The sequence below is a fragment of the Aphis gossypii genome, chromosome X (genome assembly GCF_020184175.1).
Source record: "Aphis gossypii isolate Hap1 chromosome X, ASM2018417v2, whole genome shotgun sequence".
Lineage (NCBI taxonomy): Eukaryota > Metazoa > Arthropoda > Insecta > Hemiptera > Aphididae > Aphis > Aphis gossypii.
In genome coordinates, this window is record NC_065533.1 from 56940246 (window position 1) to 56966146 (window position 25901).

Consider the following 25901-nt stretch of genomic DNA (forward strand, 5'->3'; position numbering starts at 1 on the left):
TGATTATAAAATATGTGGTTTATTTATTACATTATAATATGAATATTCAATATTGCTTACAAGCTTATTATACAACATCTTAGTAAATAATGTAATAATATCAAATATACCATGTATAATTGTGTTTTTATATATGAATTTTACTTATTTATTATATAAATTATTACAAAATAGGATCAAATCCTGTTTTAAATTTTAAAAAAAAGTGCTAATTTTAAAGTTTAAACCCTTGTCCTCACTGAAACGAAAACCATTCAAAACCCATAGTAGGTACATGCAAGTATACTATTCAACGTTGGAATAAAACTAATGGCACAAACTATACATATTAAATACTTAAATCTCAGTTTGGTGTATATACATTTGTTGATCTTAAATAAAACCACTCTCAGTGTAACATGTGTTTTATTTAGGTAGTTACTCTAAAAATCAACTGTAGTATTGTTTAATTGTCTAAAATATTAAAATGTATTGCCAAAGTCAGATACTATTGATGCATTATTTATGAATATAAACACTATAAACTGTTTTTAATCTATACATGTGTGGAGTGTCAATCTATTTCACAAAAATATTCCAATAGCGCTTAAATGCGTAATAAAAACTATAAAGTAACTAAAAAAAATTGCAAATCATATACTATACATTTTTAACATTATTTGTATAAATGTTTTATATATCTACTTTTACGCAGGAAATCCTTTACCACGCTTAACGTGGAATATACGAGGAGCAAATATAGACAGTTCATACGAAATACAGAAGGACTACAATACAGTGGCCAATGTGTTACGAATTGATCACGTTCGTAGAGAAAATCTTGGTAGAAAACTCATTTGCGAAGCATCAAACATGCCAAATACCATTCAATTGTCAACGTCAGTTACTATGAATGTTTATCGTAAGTGAATAATTTTTAATTAACCTACAATATTTAAATCAAACATTTTTGAAAAATAAACATGATTTTTTTTATTGAACATACAAAAAATCCAAAATTATAATGCATATATTATGTTCATAATTCACGTCTAAAAATAAATATAAGTCTATTTCAACATACATTTATACTAATGGAATAGACTGAGGCAGTAACTTAAATTTAAAGGAAATAAGTATTATTAAAACGATCGAGAATTTCGAATTATCAAAATTTAAGATCCCAAGAGTAATAAAATAATTTCAACTATACTATACATCATATGTCACGGATGAAATGTAAATACAATTAGGACCAAAAGTTATTATTTATTAATTATTGTGAATTGTATTGCATATTATACGTACCTATATATAATATATCTATATACATTATACATCATCTGTAAATTAACTTGTATACAATTGTCATTTATACGTAATACCTACCTAACTACTCAATTGATTGTTGGTGTTATATGAATTAAACTTTTGTTGGAAATCATTATCAATGTTTATTGTTATAATAATAAAATTATGTTAAACTTTCACTACAAAAACGTTAAATATTTTCTCAATAATATTTATTTATTCTTCGGCTTTACTTATTTTGAGAATGTAATAAAAACTTTTAATTTTCAATCTATTAATTTATTTTAATTTAATAATTAAAAGAAAATATTTTTTCTAAAAATGTTGATGCATCATACGAAGAAACAAAGTAATGTTAAAAGTTTATAACAGAGACTTATAAGGCCGTATACAGGGTATATTTAAAATACGTGCGGGGATAAAATAACTTACTAAACCCCGACCTTTCTTTATGTATATAAATTGAGGGATTATTTATGCTTTCGCAGAACATATAACTTATTTTAGATGAAATGGATAATTAGATTCTAACTAAACTTTTTTTGTGAACGTAATAGTAAAATATTCCATGTTGATGTGTCTGTAGATCTGTCATCAAATTAAAAATTGTAGGTTTATTTTATGGTATAAAATGCAGCAAATTACTGATTATATTCGTTTTATTTATTTTTATTCTAATAAAACATAAAATATTCCTTTAAATAGTATTTTATAAGCATTATAAATAATAAGAACCACAATTTAAACTTAATATAATAATTTCCTTTGTCCAATCTCTATCAAAAATATAACTCTTCCCAAAAAAATAGAAAACCTGTAAACTGTTTATTTTTGGATATGTTCAAAAGTCTAGTTATTAGGTATGATGATTTATATTATTTTAACAAGTATTGATAAAATTGAAAATATTCACTACAAACGGCATTGACGCAATAATGGTACATCAAATGTTATGATAGTTTGAGCAATTGGCTTTAAACTATGTATAAGTCATTATTGTAAAACCACAATAATGCATTCATACTATCAAAATATAACAATATTTAAGTTCATTATAAAAAAAAAATAGTAGAACAGGGTAAATATATAAGCGAATATTAAACAATATTTGTATAAAAATTGTTAATTTTAGAATTTCTACAACCAATAATGGAAAATTAATTAAAACGTATTTTTATAACTTATCGAGTATTAATTATTTTTAATTAATTACGTAATTATTATAATTATAATATTTAATTTAAATCCCAATACAAGGTACAATTAATTTTCCCAGTTCAATGATAAATGAAGGTAATAGTTAGGTAATTGTATAAGAAAAAAAACTTAATGTTTCCTATATAATATATTTTACGTATTACAGTTTTCATTATAATCCACTAGTTTAATGAAATATCTTTGTGTTTTATATGATTGCATTTTTTTAACAATTATTTATTCATGTTATTATTCATAAAGTTTAATAATATAAAACGTGAAAACTTAAAATAATAGGTAAGTGTATGGAGTTCAATTAATTAGAAGTATACATAGTAATACACTTATGTAGGACTAAAATTCTAATAAGTATAATTCGTCGGTTAGTAATACAATTATTTGTATCTATTATAAGAAATCTAAAAACGTTGATTTACTCGTCATCATGATCAGAATTCATTAATTAGAAATCCATTTTGTGAAAAGTTCAATTACCTTATGTGAATGCTTTATATTATATTTAGGTATATTATTTCTGCTGATATACACAAAATACAGCAATACACATAGTATAATAGTATATATTATTTTAACTAAAAAAAATATATTACTTTAATAAATTGTAAATTTGTATTTTATATAAAATGTATGTTGTATTTCAAAAACTAAATTCTTTTGCGAATTTAAATAAATCTCTGTCAATTTACATAGAAAAATGTTGTAAAAAAGAAACGACAGAAACGCTTTTCAATTTAACATCTGCATAGAAAATTATGTGATAGAAAAAATAAAGTATGTGTATACTTGTCTCTAGAGATAATCTATAACCAAACGAGACATAAAATGTGATACCATTTACTGACATTATAATGTTATATTATAACAAACTTCTTCAGAAATCAAACTGAACAATAATAGAATCCTGTATCAAATAACTTATTCATTCAAGAAATTATCTAACAAACACATTACTCGTTCAATTATTAAGACTAAAAGTATATAGTAATTTAACAAATTTAAACAAAAACGAAAAATGAATATAAAATATAGTTGTAAAAATGTAGTAAATACAGGATAATTTACCAAGAACTGCTTATATTTACTTAGGTACCTTGTGAGCAAATTGGATCTGTAAAAAAATTTCATTAGATTTTTTTAATAATTGGGAAAAAAAATAAAAATAAGGAAACACGGCAATTGTAAATTTGTAAAGCTAAAACAATTTTCAACAAAATGTATTTCTTTATTTCAATATATATTATACATAACGTAAATACTTGAGACGTTTGCCAAATGTTTGTATTATAATTTTTATTTATTGTATAATATTCAAAATATTTGCACTCCTTTTTAGTTATTTATAAGCAAGGACATTTTTTTTCTATTAATGTTGATAAAAACAATTATTCACTGAATCAAAATCCTTAAAAATTTAATATCATATCCCACATCATTTTTTTTATATCTATGTAAAAATATTATAAAAACATAGGCACACTTTTTTTTATATATATAACATATACTCGTATATTTATTTGACATTTAAACTTTTAATAACTTTGTCAAAACCACAAACATTTACAAACTACAAGTATCTTATAGTAAAAAATTATAAAATCTAAAATTTTACAACAAAAGTTTGAAAATATAATAATTAATGTTCTTCGTAAATAGTAAATACTAGAAATAAAAATTTTAAAAATATACAATCATATTTATTCTTCATAGATATTTAAAGTTCAAATTTAGATGAAATTTTATATTTTGTTGATGAAGAATGATGTTAATTAATTAATTATAATTCAAAAACATTATTAGTGAGAGCCTGAAACTTTTACGCATAATATTAAATTTACTAAACCCAATGGCATTTTCAAAATATGAAGAATAATTTTTAGATATTACCTGTTTTTACTGGTTTTTGGTAAAGCGGTATTGAATTAAAAGTTAATAACAATAATATAATATAGTATAGGTTAAAGTAAATTAAATTACTTTAATAGATATATCAAAAAAATATCATGAAAATGTACTTAATAATAAAAGCTGACAAATTGTTTGAATCATTTTTCGCATAAATTGATAAAACATTAAATTCAAATTTAATATAGGTATCCATTACACACTGTATCCATTCAATACTCAGCATTTAATTTATAACAGAGTGGTATCCACATGCCTACTTAATAATAATAATGAATTTATTCATGTTTATTTTTTAAACTTTGAAGTATTCTTAAGAGTATATTTTTAAATGTTTGAGCTGTATTCATCATTTAAGAAGTAAAAGAGAAGAAAAATGTAAAACCATGTTTTCAAATATTAATTTTCAAAATCAAAAACATTACACTTAGTCCAAAAAAATAAAATAAAATATTTATTTTTTTATTATTTGGTAACATATATTTTTACGAAAGTACCTATCTTATCAAATTTTGTATCAAAACATTTTACAGTGAAGCCATTAAGCGTGGCTATCACAGGAGCTGAACACCCTTTTCTCTCTGGACAACCAAGTAATCTCGATTGCATTTCATACGGTTCGAGACCTGCAGCTAACATTACATGGTACCACAATGGACGGGTCATCGAGTATGAAACAAAAAGGATAAAGGTACGAACATCGCCATTATTCCTTATACTGTATTCTTGATTCAATATTATATATTATGTACTGTTTAATAAAATAAAATGCAAATAAAAGTATATGCGATTCAGTCTCATACTTCTGTGATATTTGAATCAATCGAGTGTAATGCTACAAACATTTTTAAGAGATCAAAGTATTTTTGGTTCTTGGAAAGTTGATCACAACCTTTTGGAATTGACCTCGTTTCATTTGTTTCCTTTTTATGTTTTAGAATCATTTAATTAAATGTACAACAGAAATTAATCATACATGATTTTTACCAATTTAATAAAATGGTTTATTTGTGTCCATTGGGTAACGTCCAGTAGACCGATCGTACAACTATAAACAATATTCTTATGGTATTTAAAGTAAAAAACGAATATCAAGTACTTTTAATCTTTTTTTGAGTGTATCTTTTTATTAAAATGTAGTATTATTCTAGTTATGTTTGCACAAAATACAACGCAAATGGTAATTTATTTGTCCATCGAACTATGTTTATTAACATGATTTATTATTTCTTATATAAAGAAACTTCAATGGGTACTTTTATAATAAACTAGTATACATAATATGTCACATATATATATATAATTATTATTATATATAGTATATAAAATATAAAATATTTAAAATAATAATTTGTATTCAATAAATATTTCTAAAATGAACATCATAAAAATAAATTTGAACAACAAAACATTTTCCATTAAAAAAATTATTAATATTTAAAATATTAAATATTTTAATTTAAACTTACAAATATTTTAACTATAGATACAAATTAAGAGTATAAAATAGAAATTGCTTAGCTTCTTGTTATCTAAATATAATATTATTTTACAATTAATTTTTAGGTGGCGGGAAATAATAATATGACATGGAGCACTTTAAAATTAGTACCAACTGATGAGGATAATCAAAGTGTTATAACCTGTGTGGCAAGCAATATATATTTTCCAGCTGATACGAAAGAACAACAGATAATACTTAACGTTCATTGTATGATATTAATAAATATAAACGTCTTTCATAATATTGTATTATAAATTATTTTTGATTATTTTTATTCAGATCCTCCAAGGCTACAGATATGTTTGGGCAGAAATTTAAATGTTTCTAACATTAAAGAAGGATCAGATGTGTATTTTGAATGTACTATCAACGCGTCTCCGTCCATAACCAGACTTGATTGGGATCATAATGTCAGTACAATAATTCATACACATTTTAAATTGATTCAATATGTTATACTCAGATAAGCCATTAAGCTAAGAAAGAATATATATTTTTTTATTGTAGATTATTATTTATTAAAATATCTAAAAACAATAAGTTATATTTCAATAATAATTTTAGGGATCAAATGTTGGACAGCACGAAAGCCGAAGGACAATTGTTAGTAATCAAACATTAGTTTTACAATCAATAACACGTAAAGGTTCTGGAAGTTATCGGTGTATAGCCTCAAATGCCAGAGGAAAATCGATAAGTGATGCCTATCACCTTGACGTTAAATGTAAGTTCACATAATATTTTAAATGATGTTCGCTTAATTATAATGTATGACAGGTTAGGTTAGATGGCACAAAAAGGAATTTATTGGTTTTATTTTTCATAATTTATTTTGGTCATGATATAAATACCTAACTATGTACATTTTATTATTGCTTAATTTCTAAAGAATAACTATTTTTCTATAATATTAATGAATGCTAAAATTTCCTTGATTAATACTTATGCCCATTATGTGTCATACATATAATATGTGTCTAAAAACAAATTGTAAATGTTTCAAAACATACACAGACAATAAAATTATTTATATTAATATGTTATAGGAATCATTAATTGTAATTTATCGTTCCGATAGTCATAAAAATATTAATATCAAACTATAATTACTGTTATGTGATCAAATAGAATATTCAGTATAGAAATGAATCCATTTCTGGATAGCGGATACCACAAATACATTTCGCTATAAATCATTTTATGTGTATTTAATAATATTGATTTATTATTTATTAAGCCATAAAATAATTCTGCTGTAGACAGATTTCTATAAAATTTAGAGGTCTAGACTGACTTTACAGTTCAGAATTTAAACATAAAATATTAACTTACACAAAGTGCAAAGTGTATGTATTATTTTATATAATTAATTTTATTAAATCTCACAAGGGGTAAATAATATATACGTTGACATAGTTATATTATTTAAGGCTCAAAACTTTAGTTTAACAACAATTATAATATAAATCTAAATTAATAATCTCATTAATTACACATGTATATATTATATAATATATCTACCGTGTACAACATAATAAAAATAAACCTTATTTATATGATTATACTCATCACTTAAAGTTTTACTATAGTTTCATATGTATTTTTACTTAGATACTATTAAAAAAATTAAGTAATTAATTAGACGTACAAGCCATACATGTTTATTGCGATTTCTATCTAAAAAAAAAGAGTTAGTAATCTAGTTCTAATTATTTGTACATGTTTGTTTTTATTTTAATAACTAAGATAATACTAAATTTAAAATTGTTATTTTATATTATCTGATATATTTGTAAAATATTTAGTCAAATATAACTTAATTCAAGATTAAGTTTTTTTTTATTATTAATATATAATATTTAATAATTATAACAGTCAAGTAAGGTATTTTCCGCGTTCAGTGACCATCACTGTACACTTCATAACGTACCTATGCTTATAAGTTACCATTTATTAGGACAATAGCTATATTATAATTAACTACCAAGTCTTAACTTAACTACTAATTACAACTGCTGGATTTTAGATATCAACAATAGCTTTACCCATTGATTATTAGTAAAAACTAAAAACTATATTTTATCTAACAACTTTTCACAAACATGTATAATCTATATATTATTATATTATAATATATTGTATATAAGTAAATACTATTTTTTTTTTTGTAAATTATTTGTTTAAAAATTCTAAAACTGTACAGACGAACCATCTTGTAAAGCCGATCAACAACGCATATATGGAGCACACAAAGGAGAAACTGCATGGGTCAAGTGTGACGTAAACAGCAATCCTATTCCTACTTCGTTCCGTTGGGCTTTCAACAACTCCGTATCTGGTTTGATCAACGTAGCTAATACAGACAAAAGTATGGCCATCATTAAGTTCAAAGTATCAGATTTTGGCACGCTCTTGTGTTGGGCGACCAACTCTTTAGCTACTCAATCGCAACCTTGTGTTTATCACATTGTTCCAGCAGGTAAGTCATAGATCCAAGAACTTTACTTTTAAATATTTATAGTAAATTTTGAGATAACCAATTTTATATAAATTTACCCATACATATTTCAATGCAATTTTAAATAAACTAAAACCTAAACTAAATAACAGTTGTAATTATATCGATTCACGATAATCAAAAATATTCAAGTGGAACTTCATTGGTTCTAAAATGGTATCCATTTTAAATGTAGGTATACACTATACTCATACATATATTTTATTAAAACATAATTTAATGAAATAACTCGTCAACATTATTTAAGTATATTATTATGTGATATATATAATATTAAATAATATATATATCTATCAGTACAAATCTAAAATAATAAAAAACTATATATTTTATAAATATCATTATTAAATTAAAAATGTTTACTTTTTTCTTCTATTTTTTTTTTTTTTTGTAAAAATGATATATTACTTTATACACACCATGGTTACAAACAAACGCTTTTAGAATAATTCGTAAAATCTAATTTATCATAGAAAAGAACTAGAAGACTTTTTATTCATGAATTCATGTTTAAAACCTTATAAAACAATAATAACAATTGGTAGGATGTAATAAATAATCGCTTATTCTTAATAGAAAAATTTTACCGAAAGCGGAATTCTAAAAAACTAGTATAATTAAATATGACCCGAGTGATCGAAAGAGTAAAACAAAACAAAAACTCAATACCTAAATTAGTATTATCGTATCACTATTAACCTACTCGAAGTAAGAACTTAATTTTAGACTAAGAACTATATAATGTGTGCACAACTATTTTCAGAGTTCCGCAGATTTCCCTGTAGGGTCAATACTTTTATCCAATTCACTACCATTCTCTTATTTACTCTTTATATAAATATTAACTTATATTCAAAGTTATAAGATATATATACATATATAACATATATACAGTTTGGGGACTAGACCACAGAAGTACTACAACTATATGACTATAGTTCATAGAAAAACTCATTTTAGTTTTTTTTTACTTTATATTCAACATAATAGTAGAACATTTCTGTGTATATCTAGATAATTAATTTAATAATAAGTAGCAACTGTTAAATAAATAATCATCTTTGCATAGTTGCATCTTTTTTACACAATTCATTATACGCAGTTAGGATTTTAATTAGATTAAGTTTCGTATTTAATATACATTTTCTAAACCTAAAATTGATTTCTTGAAACTTAAGCACCGTCTCAGTTTTATTTATTAGTAAAAATATAACTGAATACAAAACTGTCAATGATAACTTGTAAGTGATACTTAGCATTCAAGTTATTATTATTGTAATTTGATCAGAAAGTATATACTATATTTTATTACGTAAGTTTAAAAAATATGATATCTAATCTGTCAACTTTTTATATAATCGAATTCAGTTTATTATTTTAATCGATAAAGAAGTTCATTTTTTTCATTCAACCACTAGATTCTACTGACTAAAAAATGTCCTCGTGTTTTATCTATTTATTTTATAAAAATTCTATATTCTCAATATTTTAGATTCTGAACGGAGTGATGAATGTATTGATTTTACGATGATGTGTGTGTGTGTTTTTTTTTGTGCCTGTGTACAGCATAACTAGTCGAAATAATGCTTCAATTTCAAACTTTGGAGATGATTTCCGATGGCAAAATGAATATCCTTGATGCATCATTGAGGTCAAAAGTAAATATTTTCCAACAGTTTTCAAAAAAATCGAGAAAAACAAAAAAAAAAAGACAGAAAAATGGGAATTTTTACGCAAAACCAATTTTCGACCAAATCGATTTTTTTATATGGTTGTAATTCGAAAACTGATCACTGTAAATACTTAAAATTTTCACCAAATGTTTATGTTAGTGTTATCTATATACAGTTAAATTTTCAAAATATTTTGACTTTTTTTGAGCTATTTATAGACAACTGAAATTCTCAATTTTTCTGAAAACATTTTTTTTGAAGTGTCGAAAATAGTTTTTTGGCCGAATCAAAGTACTTGAAAATTTAATACAAAGTTTCTCATAAGTTATTCTTATAGTGATTAAAAAATTATAAAAATACATGGGTATAATTTTTTGTCATTAGCATTTTTAAGTTCAAATATTGACAAAAATTTGACAAAATCATGAATATTTGCAAATTATTTTGTAGGTATAACTCATAAACATTTTTGTATAAGTAGCTAAGAGTTGAAAATTTAATACAATATTTTCCTTAAGTTTAGGTCACAATAATTATAAGAGAACTTAAATTTTGGTGTATTTAAGCCATTAAAATATAAACCACCTTTTTTACGAACCACTAGAAATTATATCTTAGACTAACAAATATTCTTCGTTCAAAATCGTTTTTCGTATACAATGATACCTATCATTGGATTCAAATTTAACACTCCTATAATATATAATAGTGATCCACACGGAACCTATTGTACAGCAGAGCGATACCCACTTACCCGCTTTTTTTTTAATTGGACTTCATACAACTTTCAAAAAAATGTATTCTCAAAAACAACAAAAATCAAAGTGCTTATAGGAATGCTAAATATTTGGAATATAGGTATACCTATTTGTTTTTCATTCTTTTAACACCAATTGTAGTGTTTCAGTAATTGAATTTTCGCGTGTAGCATGCTGAACAAATTGGAATGTTTTCTAAATGACACTTAAAGTATAAAAAAAAAAAACGCTTATCTATTCCAACATTTCTCATGAAAATAGTACTAAAAACAATAGATTCTAACAATTACTTTTACCTATATAATAATATATTAAAAACGATTTATTTTTTAAATGTACCTACAACAGATTGATTTTAAAATATCGTTGTGGGTTGAGAGTTATGATTGTTTAATATTATTATATTGTCGATATTTTTACATTCTATACACCAAATCAAATTTCTATTTTAATAAACTGATGATTTCGTCTAGTTTTGATTATAGTTTATATTAAGAGTATCTTATGCATTTTTGTGGCAGAGGATTTAGAACTGATAGTTTTATAATAATTTTTTTATTTCTAAATAATATATTATGACGTACCTATATTCATACAGTAAATAATTGCATTAGTATTGCCAGTATTGGTAAACAGATTATTAAAAATCAGTGTTCTACACTGTTCTGAATTTATTATTTGGATTATTTATTTTACAACAACAATACAACCACAAAATAATTATGTCTCCACTGCAACTGTCTCCAGTCTCGATTGTTTTTTTATTATTATTATGTAAATAAATCCGAGTTTACATTAATTATTTGATGCTCTTGACAATATTAAATGTAGATAACGTAGAAGTATAATGATGCATCAATGATGATAAAAAGAATACTTAAATAATAGATGATACATAGGGGAGTTATATTTTTTCTTGAATAGATTGACGGTAATGATGCATTTTATTGAGCCGGAAATAGAGTTGAGGTCCTGGTAGAGTGATGCGATGAGCTTAAAGTTTTACTACAGTATATATCACCCGTAAAATGAAACGTTCAAACTATAATTGAAATTTTATTGTAATTAAAAAAAAAAAAATAACAGTAGACACTTAACATTTTGAACACATGTTTATATGATTATTCTCTTTAAACAATAAAATTATAAAAATATTTTGACTCTTTTTGAGTTATTTATTGACATTCAAAATTTTTTTCATTTCTGTAAATGAGAATACATTCTTTTGTCGTTCGGTCGTACAACTTGAATATTGAATTTGAACGAAACTATTATTTAAATTAAGAATAATGATATTTACTGTTTTGTTATAATTGAAAAATATTATTCGATTCGTGGAGTTATAAAATTTTTACGTATATTATTATAATTTATACACAATGATATTTTTAATTACAATATTTTCGGCAAAAATTACTTCAAACTACTGTATGTCTGTAATCTGTATTACTAGGTAATAGTATAATAAATTACTTTAATAGAAATATCATAAGACACATCATGAAATAAACTTAGTTATATAGGTTATCTCCGCTCAGCACTGTTTTTCGTATACAATTATCATTAAATAAAAATGTAATTTATCTTTCATAGTGACCCACTCGACACCTACCGTACAGCAGAGCTGTACCCACTTCCCTAGCTTTTTAATTTATACAATAATAAAGTTTATTTTTATTATTTACTATTTTCTCATATTTAATGAATAATTACTTAAGTCAATAGTATAATAATTATGTAAAAACGCAAAAATTATGACGTTATTTAAAAAATTCCATACTATATAAAAGCAGAAAAAATATTACAACCTTTAAATTCGAAACTGTTTATACGTTTAACACCACTGGATTTGGATGAATGGTGAGAGAGCAATTTCCACTTAATTATTACAGAAATTTTTTTCAAAAAAAGCTTTTAAAGCATTATAAAAAAAATACTGGTATTATATTACTAATACTATAGAGGAAAGACAGAGTATCATAAATGTCTGCCAATCTTTGTTTTTATTTTACCTATACCTAACCTAATCTCAGTCCTTACTCTCTTAGTCTTACAACTAAAATTGTACGTGTTATCCTGTTATTAACACTCAACAATTAAAAAACGATCTGCTCGGACACAACACTTGGTGTATCATAAAAATATTATTGTGCACTGCATGCAGTTTTAGTGTATTATAATGCGATTGTATGCCGTGCTTACAGGTAGGCCAGATCCGCCTAGAAACTGTTTGCCAGTAAACGTAACGAGTACTCGGTTCACAATTCAATGCGAACCCGGATACGGTGGTGGACTTCCGCAGCATTTTGCATGCACAGTTGCCACAATCGATCGACCGGATGTGCCCGAAGCCAGTTACGTCGGCCAAACCGGTCACGTGGCTGTAAAAATCACCGGATTGCGACCGTCCACCCGATACGTGACCACGGTGTACGCAGGCAACGCGAAAGGCACGAGTATCGGCCATGTACGCGTTTACGTCGAAACAGCTCCTAATCCAAAGGACCCACACGTAGCTGGTCAGTGGATTTATATTTTCAAATTTTCAAATATAAAATTATTATCCCAAATTTCAAAAACAAAAAATAAAAAAAACACCCAAATGGTAGTCATTTTCTTTAATAATACGGTTTAATGGTTTCGTACGATATTACTTAAATGATGAAATACTCAAAAGTTCTATTGACAATCAAATAGTAATTTTTAAATCGTAATTATGCGAGATCGATGCATCCACGCAGACAAGGCGTACAGCTTGAATGTAATTCAATGCTTTGTTTGAATTATAAAATATTATAACAATTCAATTTAATATTATTATAATGTATTTTTCTATTTTTCTATTTTTTAACATGCCTAAACTAAGTATAGGTATAGATTGTAGGTACTAAATTCAAAATATATAATATACGTATAATCGATGACGTATAAGTGTATAACTAAAAAAATAAATAAGTAAAAGTTTATCACATTTCTTAAAAAATGACATTTCATGTAAAAGCCTCTTATCCCTTCGACAATAAACAATGTCCAAGTATATATACAACCGAATAGAATAAATGTCTTTGCCGTCAGTTAATGCGTTTATTATCAATCGAACGCTCACTGCAAATTGTTTCACACCAAAATAATTCTAGTCACGTAAATTATCACCCCTTAGAACTTTTACATTTCCATTTACTAGTACCGTAGTTACTTATGTCTACTCTTTTACCATCGTATTTACAACACTGTTATCTTCAGTTATAGATTTAATCACAGACGATAACATGTACCTACTATGTTTACAAGTTTTATTAACAAACATTTGACATATTTATCAATAGGAAAATATGATTATAAATAACTACCTCTTTAGACTACATTTACAATATGACCGAAGTACGGTTTGTTTCTTTAACTAAGTTATTGATATCGTTGAGTTGATATTTTAACTAACAAATAACATAATATGTAATGTATATAATTTGGTTTTCATTATATTTCATTTAAAAACATTTGATTAGGTGCATCAAATAACCTATAATGAGTGTCTAAGTTGTAAGTTGCATAATCTTACAACTTTTTGATGGTGTTTTCTCAAATTGTTTGATAACATAATATTTGTCATCGATATTGTCGTTAGAACATGTAACTAATAATATATCTAACTTGTACGCGATCGATTCAACACCAAGCTTATAATTTTTAGTAATAATACTACAGGGTATTATTTTGACGTAGGTATAAGAAAAAAAAACTAAAACTAATATTGTTTAGTGTTTTTCAGTTATTTTTTCAAACACAGTAGCTAGTGCTTTATGCCATTGTTATTATTATTTCACATTTTACTGTACACGAGTATTATAATAATATCCACACTGTTATTGTTTTTTTTTTCAATTCAAACCTAGGAGATTCAACCAGCACTGCTACGCGGTTCTCTGAAGCCACACACATAGGTATCTTGTTGCTCGGATGCTGCTTCGTGGGAGTGTGTGCAATGGCAGTCGTATATGCCAAACGGTTGGCGGCCAACGTCCGCGGACGATCAGTATTCCGGGAACGGCCAACTGTCAGGATTCAGAACGGCGAAGAAATTCGATTTACAGGGTCCAAGGGTGTCGAAGAACGTCCAGTTGTCACAAGTTAGTGGAAATAATGGAAGGGAAAAACAGGTCCCTCGCTATAGTTGTGAAATATTCAATTTAAAAATAAAACTATCTCTCCGGAACCCTCCACAATAGATTATGTTGACCTGAATTGATTTTTTTATATACACGCAAACAGTTTTAAATTTTGAACACGTGGCTGGATACTAATTTAACACTGTCAAGTGTATAGTTTCTTGGTTAAATGATACTACTCGTGTGTGCACACAACTGAAACCATCTCAGTAGAATATATCATATAACATATTAAATTTTAATAACTGTCCAATACCTTTGTTATGAAAATATAATCGAAATCCCGACGATATAATATAATAATATTATGTTCAGATCTCGTTGTACTTCGCTCACTTTAGAGCACAATATCAGTCAACGTATTAATATGATTCGTTTTGCTATAGTTTTATTATTTTCACGGAGAACTGTTGAACGATTTTAAGTTATTCTTATAAAGTTATACATAATAATTAATGATTTAAGATTCTGAATATTTATTGAAGTAGTAACAATATATTTATGTACATAAATATTAAGTGAGACATTAATTTATTTAAAGAATGCGCTTTTTTTCAATATATCATTCTCTTTAAACGACTTGGAGATTTTTTCATTATTATATGGTTTTGACTTAATATGCTATAAATAGTAGGTATAACAAGTGTTTCTTTCTCAGATTTTAAAATGCATTTTTATGCTTCGTTACGTATAATGTGAAAATGTCATACCTACTTACTTTACACTATTGAATTCATGGAAAAACTCTAGAGATTTTAAAAATATATTTCTTAAAAAAATATCATCCGTGTTTACCTTAAAACTAAGGTAAGTATACCTCACGTGTTCTAATTTATTTCGTGTTAGTAACACATTTGCATATTACATTATTTTATACGCAATACCATGTAACTTAAACAACAGAGGCGTTCATAATTTCAAAGTTAACTTATTTTGTGTGTTACATCAATGAATGAAGAATTTTGTTAAACAAAATAAACATAAATCATTAGAAAAAACCTAATTATTCACATAATAAAATTAAAAAGTCATTGTAATGTAATTTTAATTACATATACCTAGAAAGAAAAAAAGTTATTAGTCTATGAAAAAATAATTTTGGTTAAACTCAACTCAAGCTCTCCAAATTCCATCATCTACTATATTTTAATATGCACGTTTGAAAGTTCGATAGCTCAATCATGACATTGTGACAGTAACTATTATATTGTCCTCGTGAGCAGCCACAGCTCACGGTGACAGTACCTTTTAACAATCATTCACTATATAATGTTTTAACTATATCGTGTTTTACTATTGTCAGCTTAACAAGTGATGGCAACATTATAATATATACTATACTATAACATAGCACTTAGAATATAGTTGTACTACATCAAATTCATATAGTGCTGTATGAAATAATATTATACATAATAATATGATAAATAATATAGAAAATAATTTTCCTATGATAAAATTACTGAATTGTTTTGATTAATTTTTTTTCGTGATGATGAACAAAAATATTATATTTTTAAACCTTTTCTTAGTAATATTATTTCACGTGTATTTCACTAACCTCTCCTCTTTTGAAATTTTAGATTTCTGATAACATCATTTTATTTTTTTTTAATATTTCCAGGCTTCCGGTGGTCAAAAATTATTATAGTAATTTTGTTATTCCATCATTTAGAACACTATTGTTTGAGTTTGATTGATAGTTTCAAATATTTTTTTGACGTTCCTTACGAAGCTTATAAAAAAAAACCTTGCTTAGGGAGATCACATCGGCCCTTGTATACCTTCACTTCTACTTTAAACGTAATAAATATAGGTTTATCATTTTTTCAATATCGTAATTTAAATTTGTTGTGTATATTTTAAAACAAATTATTTTCAAACGTGGAATAATTAAATGAATCGTAAACTTTTTGAAAGAAAACTATTAACAAAAGCTTATGTTATTATATTTTGTAAGTTCTGAACTTTATACTGATATACAAAAGTTACATTTATTAAAAATTTCTAGAGGCATTGATGCGAGCATACTATGTAAAATATCTTAACATGTGTTTTCAGTATAATTTCGTTACAGTTGTGCCCTCTTAATAGGTTGCTATTCTAACATATATATTATTTTAAATGTAACGATGGTATGAAAGAGAATTAATCCTGAAAGCATTCAAATAATTACTACCTAGATATATGATTACTGCATATACAATTTAGTAATGTCGTAGTTTTTAATACATGATATAAACTTAGTACAAAAGATGTATTGAATTTCTAAAACTAAAAATAAAACAATTTATTTTACATTAAATATTATGTAATTTTTTTTAAAAAAAAAAAACAATAAAATCATGACTGATTGGTTTTAAATATTATAATTCATTGACTAAAATAATTTAACATTGTAATTTATATTATTAATTAAAATACCAAGAAACGATAGCTGTGTTAGAGAAAAAAATTAATTAAAAGATAAAAATAAAATAAACATATTACATATTAATAAACATAAACCTAATATTAAGGTCTACATTATTATGATATATTATTAAAAAAAATCCACACTGTAACATGCATTTTCGATCAACCGTAAATATTAAAATTGCATAAGGGATGAGTCCAACTTACGAGGTTTAAGTAAACAACGAAATACTTGTAATTTATTGATTCAAAAGATATGTATTTTATAAACATAAAACCTCGAAATTATACCTATTTTTCCTAATTTATAAAATGATAAATTGTTAACTCAGTTGATGTAAACTGTAAACAGTAGTGACAAAATATATCTGAAAATAGAATTCGCAATGGTGTTTCTTTTCAGAGTAATTAGTTCTTAAATCTTAGAAGTATAGAACATACGAGTATACTGTCATATTGTCATGTTTTATTCAGTTGCTTTTAATCAAACTCATTTTCTATATTTTTTAAGCTCTAATAAGTAATAATTAATTTATGACAAAAATAATATTATCTATGAGCATAGAATAGATAGTCTCAATAATTTCAGCTTTATGGCTTCTTATTATTGATATACTTTAAAGACTCATATTAATATATGATTTTGTATTTCATACCAATAGTTACGATATGATTTTAATATTTTTAATATTCAAATAGTTTCCGGCTGACAATAATAACAGTTGTGGTTTTTGTCTATTTCCTACAATTAAAATACTAGCATATTATACTAATACTTTATATACTATTAAATTCATAAATACATAGTAAATAGCAATAGCTACTTATAAGAGTTTCAATTTTTTTAAATTTTTATTTAAATTTTTGTCTTTAAAAAAAAAAAATACATTTCAAATATTATGATTATTACTCGTGGTTTTTTGATAGTTACAGAAACTTTATAAAACAAAGTTTTTAAAACGGAAATTAGTGCGAAACTATTTCAAATACTCACTATAAATTATTGTAGTGTTGTTTTACATAAAACCATCAGAATGTCTTATAATATAATATTTTTGTAAATATAAGATAGTTCTGTGTTTAATAACTTATCCAGTTCAAATAATAATTAATAGTCAAATAATATTTTGGTATAAATTGAAATATAAAGGATAAAACCATCTTTAAAAAAACAAAAAATTTCTTTTTAATTGTAATATAAATTGTCCTGAAGTTAATTATAATATTATATCAATATATTTGTATAAAAATGTATGTGGTGTACAATATTTTTAAGTATACCTACATAGTAGGCCACAATAACTATTACAATTTGTTTTGTAATAACTTGCTAAAATAATTATTTTATATGTATGTGACAACAAAGAACTTTAATGAGTATCTCCAATAAGTGGTATACAGTCAAAGAAAAATAAATAAATACTCTTTAAAACCAACATAAAAACAAAGTAAAACATGAAAAGTACTACATCTTGTCAGTAAAAATAGTTAATAATTTCAACAGAAGAAACTAATCTTATTCCACGAACTGCGTATGTTATCGTATCGGCATCCACCTGCTATTATTTAAAGAATAAATTGTTCAAAGCCGAAGAGTTCGCTTTTGCTACATAATTGAACTGCAATAATAAATTATTGTATACGAAAAAAAAACGATTCTTAATGAATTAGTCAGATTATTTGTACTTAAATTTCTTATAAAATAAAACTATTCAAATGTATTATCAATATTTTAACACGTTAACTGCCGCGCTTTTTGCATGCATTACCCAGGAGGCCACGTGTACACGCCATAAATTTCCAAACTTGCTTTCGTGTACATTATTATGACACTCACATTTTTGGATTCACTATCTTTGTGTACAAAATCCTGACACGGTGCTGTTGATTTTAGACAGGAATATGAAACTCGTGGCTCCCTAGACCATTTCTGTATTTTTAACGAACATGTGATATGACTTGTTTCTAAAATAATTTGTTTTTTATTTTGACCAACTTTAGACATTTTATACTTTGGCAAACATACAAAAACATACCTATACACGAATGAAAATTTTACCGAACATAAATAATAATGTACACACGACAGTCAACTTATTAAATTGCTGAAAAAAAGAAGTTGTATGACAAACAATGTAAACACATCATACTTAAGGCATGATATCTACTTGAAAAATAGTCAATACATAAATTCTAAAATAATATTTATTTCATTATACACTAACTAAACAATAATTAAATGATTTATCTATAAATTTTAATTGATTTTTATCACTTTTTAATTAGAGGAAGCAATTGATACATAATTATACTTTATATAGATCAATTTATGTAAATAAAAAAATGCACAGTATTTAATATTAGTAAGTAAATTTTATTATGCCATATTTTATAATCGATATTTTTATAATAATATATTTTGAATCATACATAAAGCATATAGGTAAGGTAATTTATTTTATAATTTTTCATAAAGCAATACAGGTAATGTTGAGATGTGATGAATATTTATGTAATAATATTAACTTAAAATATTGAATGAACTCGAATCATATTTGTCCAGTGCAACACAAGACCTGTATAAATAAAAAATAAAAAAACATTTAGTCACCTTACTTAAAAAATTAAAAACGTAAGCTAATAAAATAAATGTTATTCATTTTTAAAAATCCTATTGTATACGATTAGATTATTTTTATTGGTATATTAATAGTTAATTACACTTACAAGTATCACGTTCTCCCAGTGTTGTTACTTAGTTCCAATTGGAACCTCCCGACGAAGCTTTTGCTGGTGTAGTTTTTGGAGTTTGAACCTGTTGGGTTCCTGTTCTGTTTTGCAATGGTGCCACTGTGCGATTCGAAAAACGTATACGCACGTCCTGTACAGCCATGTTCGGTGTCAAAAACTGTTGGAGAGTGACCACTCCGTCTCTTGGTGTACGATCAAACGGATAGCCCATAGATCTGGCGTCTGGATAACGCGCGTTACGAATACCGCAGTAGCTAGAAGCATTGTCACAAGTTTGACCGTCCGCTTGTGCATTCTCCACCTGTTTCGATCGATTAAAAATCGTGAATATTAATACTCGCAAATTTACACATCTAAAGATTGAATTAATTACACAGTAAATTACTGCGAGTTGTATTGTTAAATTAAGTAGGAAACAATAATTAAAATAAACTATACGCCTCATGTAAAACAATTTTCAGCCGTTAATGTAATGTTATGCGCGTTTTTTTTTTTTGTCGAATGGCAATGGAAAGATACAACATATTTACAATTGTATATGATTTAAACGTTTTTTTGTTATAACCTGATCGTTGGCACCGTTAGATATCATGACAAACAATTGGCACTGGAATCCTTCGGATGACCCTTTGGGTATCAACATGTTTTGTGGCCAACCACAACCGCAGAAATTAAAAGCTGCCGCTGCTTCTGAATTACCGGATGGTCTGTTTCTATCTAAGTTTCGATAAGTTACATCGTGTGGTATGGTTACTGATGATTCGATAGATCTTCGAGTGATATCATTTCTTCCTCTCTTTACTGTACAAATAAAATGTTATTTACATTGTTAATAATCAAAAACTAAAATTGAACATTTATAATTACATATTTTAAAAGCTATTTATTTATTTATTTAATATTAAAAAGTTTAGGGATACCATCAACACTGTAACAATAATATTATATTATTATTAGAATATATAATAATTAATGTATAACAATAATAATTTTAATTATAAATTTTAAATTACTCATTCCACATGGTACTTTTGTTTATACTTAATTATCATTAGTATAATAATATTACAAATTAAATACTTGATAATCAAACGAGTTAACAAATCAAATAATAATCTTTAAAAAAAAAAACTAACGTAAGATAAAACGAAAGATAGAATATTTTTAAAACCTTTAAAACGTAAATCTTAATAATACTCACGTGTTACGCTAAATTTGTCAAGCTCAACAAAAAGTTTTCTCTGTTCCCTAAATAAGAATGGTAAACCTCGTTCATCAAACCTAGGAGCAATAAAGATGCGAACTGTTCCAACTCGCTGGTTTCCATTATTTTCAACCTTAAAAAAATTTAATAAGTTTTAATCAAATTATTTTATAATAAAACATTAACTAGTAAAAATTTTAATTTTTTATCTAAATTTTTGAACTAAATAATTAATAAAATCAATTTTTTCATCAATGTAGCACTACTAATTTCACATTTAATTTAGCCACTATATCATTTTCATGTAAAAACGTTTAGGTATAGTATGTTTTCTGATGAAATACACAAAATCTACTTACGGTAATTTTGTAATTGAACGGTGCATGTTGTAAATGAGTGAACCGAGCAAATACAGATCCACGTGGCAAAAAGTCCAAACCTCTAGACAAGTCAACATCACTTTGTTGCCAGAACGTCGAAAACTCATTACGTGGTATTCCAGTGGCTGCAATTTCTACGCTTTGTACTCTTACGTTTTCGAAACTCAACTAAAAATATAATGATTTATTTTAGCATAAAAATTATTTTAAAAACATACTAATTTCTTACATTTTGAACGTTATAACTAGGTATTGTGGCTTTAAATTCTTGGAATATATCGTCAATATATGCATGCCAACGATAAAATATAGGATCACGCATGGCAGTAGCAGAGTCGCCCATAACTCCATAGTTTTCCTTAAAATATATGAAAACGATTATTAAATAGTATTATATATATAACATACAATATAAATTAAAGGAAAAAAATTAATTTCTACCAAAAATCTATTATCGGGATCATGGATGAAAGAGATTGCGTTGTGGCCATTGTTATGAAGAGAACCGTACAAATTTTGATTCAGACTTAGTACGCTAGCTTCAATAAGGTTTCCCAAAATGTTAATTCCGTCAGTTTCAGTTAAACGAACTTGCTGTCCAGCGGTCTAAAAAATAAAATAACAGTATACAGTTTATGATTGATTTTTGGTTTCTGCCTAAACACTATCTATCACAGAACATGTCATGCCATCCGTAATTATTTAGATGCTATTTATATATAACCTACGGTATGTAAATATAAGCATCAAAAATATTATTTAATTTATAAAAAAATTCATTGTTTCGTACGTACATTAATAATAAATCCAGAATGTATAGCGTTGAATATACGGTCCCTCCAACGTTCCAGATCTTCGATGTCGAACGATATCTGTTCAACTTCTCTGTTAATGTTCTGTGCATACAAGACAAAACATGTAAATAATTATGAATATAATATAAATCGAATTACAATAAAATATAATCGTTACAGAAAGTCGGGCGTTGACAGGTCTAGGTGGCCATACACGGTTGGCTAAAATGTTGTCTAATTTCGGAAAATAACCTTCCAAAATCGGGTCACGCCAATTTGTCAGGCGAACAACTCTATTCATATCATTACTCAGTCGTTCCATATTGTATCTATACGATAGTTAATACAGTGAAAACAAATTAGTAATTAGTGGCCATTTACGCTGTATCACATAATATAATGCATTATATTAAAGCAATTCACCTGGCTATGATCTGTTGATGCATGTAATAAAATAGTTCACCGCGTCTGTCTTTATTTACAATACTCATCGGTCCTTCGAACGGATAAACCAAATGCCAATGCCAATGATGAAGATTAATACCGATGTCCTCGCGGAAGTAGCTAATTCTGTGCTCGAAATCCAGATCGTTGGCAGAATAATCGTGTGGTATTTCAATCGGGGTCTAATACAACAATAATATTAATTTACACGCACGGGATAGATATATTATTTTTTTTAATTAATACTAAAAACAGCAGTGCTGTGCACTGAAAATAATTTACAGCACAGATTTACTTACCCTTGAACCTGTTTGAACCACTGCCGATTCTTCTCTGGCGCGGCCAAAAACTGTCGCGTCCATGTACAGACTTGGAAACATTTCTACATGCGATGGCAGTTCCAAATTACGAGTGTCGGGCCTATGTGTCACGACAACGGATAATGCATAAATAAACATGTACGGGTTAATTCGATCGCGGCAGTACACGGCTAACGATAATAATTCATCGAAAGATTTTGTATCTGTGAAATATAAAAAAAATATGTCTATTGTTGTCTATATTGTACACATATAAAATATTCAAAACCGATTACTTTAATAGTTCCTTAAATATCAAGAATACTGACAAGAATTATAATATACCAACCCATAAAAATTTCAATCAATTTTGAAGCCATTTTAGAGTGGTACGGAATAAAAAGAGAAAATGCCGCATCTCTGGGAAGTGACAGTGGAAATGACAGGTCGGGGATACGGTCCAACTTAGTAATTGAGATAGTTTTTCCGCCAGAAAAACGATTTTGAATGTCGGATGCCAGTGGCTTGTATCGATCAGTCTAAACACATAAAAAAATATGTAGGTAACGAACTGTTTGTCAAATTATTATTATAAACATAATTTTCAGTATTATATTATATTAATACCCATAGGTAATTTATAAATAAATTAAATTTGAGTATTATCCTATAACATTTTTTTAATTTATGGTTCAGATTGAAATCGGTATAATACTAATATACTAGTTCTACTCACCAAATATTCTGCTGGTACGTCGAAAGATACGTTTTCATCACCTTTTCCGATGAATATGGGTTCAGTGGGACGATCGAACAAATACAAAATATTATTTTTGTCTGTCATGATTATTTGCTTTTCTACACACACATAAATTAGGTGGATCATAGATTTTTAGAAAATACAAAAATATATATATATTTTAAATAACTAATCTAAATAAGTAAAGCAAATTTTTTGAATAAATTCGTTGCTCAAAAATCTAAAGAATAAAAAAAACCTAGTGGGATAACAGAAGAAAATTAAATTTGTGTTTAAATATATTTTTATGTGATGTATAAACTTTGAGATAAATATATTTATTTTTTTATTTTTTTAATAAAAAGTAAAATTAATAGAAAAAAAAATAGAAGTGCAAGAAATACAAATTGTAAACTCTAATTTTAATTCGTAGTCTTAGCTCTAACGCATTTAAATAATAGATTTGCATGTATATTATAATATACATGTATGTTGTAGTTATCTTAAATTATTATTTACAAATTATTTAATAAGCAAATAATAATTTTAAATAATTTTTAAATTACTTATTTTTTCTGAATTTGTTTAATTGTGTAATTCTATTTAAAATAATTAAAATTGTCTATTAGTATTATGATAAAATATATTTTAAACTGTTGGTGTTTATTTTTTTTAATAACAAGTAAAAATAAATTACAAAAATAATAAATTATAATTTAAGTACTATACTAGTTAAATAGTTCAGTTATTTCAATGTTTCTACTTATCAAATAATACATGTTTTATGACTAAAAAATAAAAACAGACATATTAATTTTAATAACTAGATAAAAAATAATAATTACTTATATATGATTGTCACTTAAAAACTTCGACAATAAATATTGATGAACGGAGTGTGTTATTCAACTGATGCCGTACTTAATTTGTTTCTCTTTTATATTGTGTAGAAAATACCACAACGAAAAGTTATAACGTATTTATGATAGGAATTTAATAATGAAATTTGATTATAAAAGGCCCTACCGCAACAGTTCCGTATCGATTAGATACACCCAGGGTTTTTATTACACCACTGCTAGTATACTAGTATAATATTTTCATGGGAATTTTTAAAAACATAGCAGGAAGTTAAAATGGTTTAAAATGATAAATGCCAAACCACATTGGTTAGGATAATGATACTAAGTTTTTCCAAAAACAATAATAGTTCATTATAATTATTTTATTTACAACAACAATAAACTGAAAAGAGGTAAACCTAATTGAGTGTATAAAAACAAATCACTAATATTTGACAAATAAAAAGTTCTAATAATAATTGTCTAGTATTTTAATGTATTTATAAAAACATTTATATGTATATTTAGATATACAAACATAATATAATAATTAAATTCTAATATAAACAAAATATTTCTATACTATCTCAATTCCACTGTAAGCTAAATTATTATTATTGATAATACTGTCGTTTAGACTTATATTATAGAAGTATTCAAAAATGTTGATTTTAATTCACTCAAATTAATAAATAAAAAATATTATAGAACATTTAATAGTATAGTAACATCTATATAATAATAATTAATCTTTTATAAAAAAATATACACTAAACATAAAAATCTATTTATTCATTTAAAGTATGTTATTTTAAACATCGTCATTAAATTTTGAATTTTAAATTATCATAATTTATAATATTATATGGCTAATCTGTGTTAAATTTTAGATCAAAAGAATAATAATTTTTTAACATTATAACAATAAAATATTCAATTTCAGAGTTAGAGATCATTTTTTTTTTAATTTAAATTGTTATATTAATAGAGAGTTCTAAAAAAAC

General features: G+C 25.6%; 2 protein-coding genes across 2 annotated transcripts in view; one reads left to right on the forward strand and one right to left on the reverse strand.

Moving 5' to 3' along the window:
• The window catches only part of LOC114129926 (nephrin-like), a 224564-nt gene that overhangs the window by 181858 nt on the left and 16805 nt on the right, over positions 1 to 25901 (forward strand). The window contains exons 6-13 of the mRNA XM_050205855.1: positions 695 to 901; positions 4944 to 5101; positions 5977 to 6121; positions 6194 to 6324; positions 6479 to 6638; positions 8118 to 8393; positions 13068 to 13382; positions 14757 to 14990. Coding sequence (XP_050061812.1) covers positions 695 to 901; positions 4944 to 5101; positions 5977 to 6121; positions 6194 to 6324; positions 6479 to 6638; positions 8118 to 8393; positions 13068 to 13382; positions 14757 to 14990 — 1626 coding nt within the window. The remainder of the gene's footprint in view (positions 1 to 694; positions 902 to 4943; positions 5102 to 5976; positions 6122 to 6193; positions 6325 to 6478; positions 6639 to 8117; positions 8394 to 13067; positions 13383 to 14756; positions 14991 to 25901) is intronic.
• On the reverse strand, positions 19798 to 25040 carry LOC114129930 (phenoloxidase 1-like). The gene is made up of 14 exons (XM_050205856.1): positions 24901 to 25040; positions 24053 to 24174; positions 23666 to 23855; positions 23317 to 23540; positions 22997 to 23199; positions 22752 to 22902; positions 22574 to 22675; positions 22221 to 22385; positions 22009 to 22137; positions 21759 to 21947; positions 21397 to 21532; positions 20761 to 20996; positions 20172 to 20496; positions 19798 to 20020 (listed from the first exon to the last, which is right to left on the reverse strand). The coding sequence occupies exons 2-13, from the start codon at positions 24158 to 24160 to the stop codon at positions 20200 to 20202; spliced, it is 2130 nt and encodes a 709-aa protein (XP_050061813.1). The 5' UTR covers positions 24161 to 24174; positions 24901 to 25040; the 3' UTR covers positions 19798 to 20020; positions 20172 to 20199.

Excerpts from the sequence above, each read along its gene's own strand:
- LOC114129930 (XM_050205856.1), bottom strand. The coding sequence starts at position 24,160 with ATGACAGACAAAAATAATATTTTGTATTTGTTCGATCGTCCCACTGAA. Across the intron at positions 22,676-22,751 it reads CTGTCAACGCCCGACTTTCT|AACATTAACAGAGAAGTTGA; the intron begins GTAACGATTATA and ends TTGTATGCACAG. Across the intron at positions 20,997-21,396 it reads TGACAAATTTAGCGTAACAC|TAAAGAGAGGAAGAAATGAT; the intron begins GTGAGTATTATT and ends TTATTTGTACAG.